Source organism: Salmo trutta, chromosome 16, assembly GCF_901001165.1.
Source record: "Salmo trutta chromosome 16, fSalTru1.1, whole genome shotgun sequence".
Classification (NCBI taxonomy): Eukaryota; Metazoa; Chordata; class Actinopteri; order Salmoniformes; family Salmonidae; genus Salmo; species Salmo trutta.
Window position 1 is genome coordinate 5296875 of NC_042972.1, and position 3815 is coordinate 5300689.

The 3815-nt window shown below is 42.2% G+C and overlaps 1 protein-coding gene and 1 long non-coding RNA gene across 2 annotated transcripts; one reads left to right on the forward strand and one right to left on the reverse strand.

Moving 5' to 3' along the window:
- Positions 1-1494: 1494 nt before the first annotated feature.
- LOC115149992 (RING finger protein 223-like) lies at positions 1495-3615 on the reverse strand. Its single transcript, XM_029692850.1, has 3 exons — positions 3520-3615; positions 2765-3174; positions 1495-1957 (listed from the first exon to the last, which is right to left on the reverse strand). The coding sequence occupies exons 2-3, from the start codon at positions 3091-3093 to the stop codon at positions 1831-1833; spliced, it is 456 nt and encodes a 151-aa protein (XP_029548710.1). The 5' UTR covers positions 3094-3174; positions 3520-3615; the 3' UTR covers positions 1495-1830.
- LOC115149993 (uncharacterized) lies at positions 2933-3609 on the forward strand. Its single transcript, XR_003867025.1, has 2 exons — positions 2933-3212; positions 3386-3609. It is a non-coding gene; the product is annotated as an uncharacterized LOC115149993 (long non-coding RNA).
- Positions 3616-3815: the final 200 nt, after the last annotated feature.

Sequence of the window (3815 nt, forward strand, 5' to 3'; positions counted from 1 at the left end):
TTTTCCTTTCATCCTTATCAATAAGAGGAAACACTTTACTTAATTGGTAGGTTTTCAGCCCAGGAACCAACTATTTGATGGCTAAACTTTATCTGTGAATGTGTGTGAGAGAGAATAAAAGTCTTGTAACATTGTCTGCCTGTGTGTGCTCTCCTTTTAAGCCACTGGGGAGGTGAACAAAAATTATTATTTCATAAGGGGCGGTCTCTCACCTCCTCCACTCTCAGGTGACACAGGTTAGTTCCATGGAAGTACAAAAACACGTTTAGCCCTCTTCTACAGAAGAATTGTCATCACTTGTGGAGAATTCACGCCATGTTTTTTTTGCTTCAAGGAAATGCTTTGGTGGAATCCTCTTTGTCAGGACCTTGCAGAGACATTTAGGGAACAGGTGTTCATGTCTAAAAACGACACATATGTCCAGTTTTTGGTCGCCAATATCTAAAATAGATCAATCTTATTTGTAGGGGTATTTTCACTGGAGGAGGGTAGCACTTCTAGACCCCTATCTGTGCACGTGTCTTGTCATTGTAGTGGTTTTAACCAGAGTTGATGCCCCTTGGAAATCTAATTGGCATTATGAAAAAAATCCCCATAAAAATCAGTCTTTTTAAACTAGAGAGAGATTGTAATTTTGGAAACAGTGAGAGGAAACGCCAATCAGATGTTTGACATGTTTGACATGCAGTGAAATGACTGTCTTATTGCTCCGTCTGTGCTCCAACCTCGTGTCGTTACATTTAGGTATCCCACTTTCACTTTCCCTTCTCAAGAATCAGCTGGTTCTCCTGCATCTCCGGTCCAGAGTCACGGAATTGTATAATCCTTCAGAATAATAGTCCCGTCCCGTATTCTTTGTAAATTAGTAATTAGGGCGAAAATTATGAAAATGTGCACAATTATCGCAGCAGGCTGCTGACTGTTTTTTTTTTACCGAGCAAACCACGTCCTTTATAAATCCTAAACTCTGAATTGTCTATACCGTTCTTACACTAAGAGCTGTCGCACCATGGATACAAGCTTTCTTACCACAGTGGCGTAAGAATGACATGGCAGCGAATGTAACGTAATTATATGATATTGTTGCGCATTACACCATATTTACGGCTCTAATAACGTTTGCTTATTTTGCTTTTACTACAATAATAGTTCCTCAAACCAGAGAGAGAGAGAGGGATGAGAGAGAGAGGGATGAGAGAGAGAGAGGGATGAGAGAGAGAGGGATGAGAGAGAGAGGGGATGAGAGAGAGAGAGGGATGAGAGAGAGAGGGATGAGAGAGAGAGAGGGATGAGAGAGAGAGGGATGAGAGAGAGAGAGAGGGATGAGAGAGAGAGGGATGAGAGAGAGAGGGATGAGAGAGAGAGAGGGATGAGAGAGAGAGAGGGATGAGAGAGAGAGGGATGAGAGAGAGAGAGGGATGAGGGATGAGAGAGAGAGGGATGAGAGAGAGAGAATTGATTGCATCAGAGAGTGATTTCACAACTAGAAGACAGTTATTTTAAAGCAGATTAATTTATTTTACAATAATAGCAATAATTATCACTTGAGTACAAAAATATTCATTTCAAACAGAAAATGACAATAATATTACAGGGCTCATTTGAAAAAGAGAACTAGGTCTGAAAATGACTACATGTTTAAATGAAGGTTACACATTTGTTTTGTTTAAATAAACAGTAAACTAAGGACAAACAAATCCCACTTCTCTTTACTGAAATAAATCAATTATAAAGATTGTAGACAGTATATTGTATAAAATATAAAAATAAATACAAAAAAAAAGACCTTGGTAAGCCAACTGCTGCTTCCTATCCTAGACCACCATGACATCATCTATCAAAACACAACCAAGACCTTAATTTCTTCCCTTCTTTTAGTCTTCTCTGACCATTATGCCTCATTCTCCTCCAGAAACTCTGTAGCTTGATCCTCACACCAGAATGGTCCAATGAAGAGCTAGAAAAGAGGACCAGAGCAGAAAGAGGGAGAGAATTACAATCTAGTAATGTTCAACAGACTCTTGAATTACCTCCTATCCTGAGCATCAACCCAATAACAAAGGTGATACGATTATCGTAAGTGAAACCTAAAGTAATACCATCACAGTAAAACAAAAAACAAGATTCAGAGAGAGAGAGAGAGAGAGAGAGAGAGAAGATTGAGTTAGACAGAGAGCGAGAGAGAGAAGATTGAGTTAGACAGAGAGCGAGAGAGAAGATTGAGTTAGACAGAGAGCGAGAGAGAGAGAGAGCGAGAGAGAGAGAGAGAGAGAGAGAGCGAGAGAGAAGATTGAGTTAGACAGAGAGCGAGAGAGAGAAGATTGAGTTAGACAGAGAGCGAGAGAGAGAGAGAGAGAGAGAGAAAGAGAGAGAAGATTGAGTTAGACAGAGAGCGAGAGAGAGAGAGAGAGAGAGAGCGAGAGAGAGAGAGAGAGAGAGAGAGAGAAAGAGAGAGAGAGAGAGAGAGAGAGAGAGAGAGAGAAGATTGAGTTAGACAGAGAGCGAGAGAGAGAAGATTGAGTTAGACAGAGAGCGAGAGAGAAGATTGAGTTAGACAGAGAGCGAGAGAGAAGATTGAGTTAGACAGAGAGCGAGAGAGAGAGAGAGAAAGAGAGAGAGAGAGAGAGAGAGAGAGAGAGAGAGAGAGAGAGAGACTGGAGGAAGATCAGACAACAACAACCATTAACAGAGACCAGAGGAAGGTTTCTAGAGGTTTCTAAATCCATCTACATAGCAGCTATCCATCTTAGCCTGGAGTACTCACCATTTGTACTGTGTGGAGGTCTGTGTCTGTCTGTTATCTCCTATCCACGCCTCCTTCTCCTCCTCTTCCTGTTGTCTGCCTGCTATCTGGTCCCAGATCTCAGTGTTAACAAACAGAGAACCAGCAATGGGTAGGCTGGCCAGGCTACAGGTGATCCAGCGGCACAGAGGGCAGCACACGGTGAGTAGGCCACTCTGGAGCCTGGAGATCGTCTCCAAGCACGGCCCACAGAAGGTGTGTTCGCAGTGGAGCACACGAGGGATATTCTCCCTGCGAGAGTAGGGTTGGAAGCAGACGCAGCAATTCATGTCTTCACTCATCAGACCCATGGCTGGTTGGCTGGGGTGTGGAGGGATGAATGGATGGATAGACGGGTGGACAGCTGAGACCCTCTGGATGGAGAGCAGTGTCTGGGCAGAAAGACGTGGGGTTTAAATGCTGGTCTAAGGTCAGTTTTCTACCTTTGTGGATTATTAAGGTCCTGGTTTGGTTTTGACGAGGGTGAACTGATCCTAGATCTGTCCCTTGGATCAGGAAGCTGCAATAGACATCAGGATGTTTAAATGACTTCAATCACTGACTCTATATAAACATATCTAATGATATCTCTCAAATCAACAGGCTGGCAGGTTTTTTCTGAGAAGACATGAAGAATTCGTTTTTTAAAACCACACAACTCTAACATTCATAATTATCACACTTAGACAATATGTTTTCCTTTCATCCTTATCAATAAGAGGAGACATTTTACTTACTTGGTAGGTTTTCAGCCCAGGAACCGACTATTTGATGGCTAAACTTTATCTGTGAATGTGTGTGAGAGAGAATAAAAGTCTTGTAACATTGTCTGCCTGTGTGTGCTCTCCTTTTAAGCCACTGGGGAGGTGAAAAAAATTATTATTTCATAAGGGGCGGTCTCTCACCTCCTCCACTCTCAGGTGACACAGGTAAATTCCATGGAAGTACAAAAACACGTTTAGCCCTCTTGTACAGAAGAATTGTCATCACTTGTGGAGAATTCACGCCATGTTTTTGTTTCTTCAAGGAAATG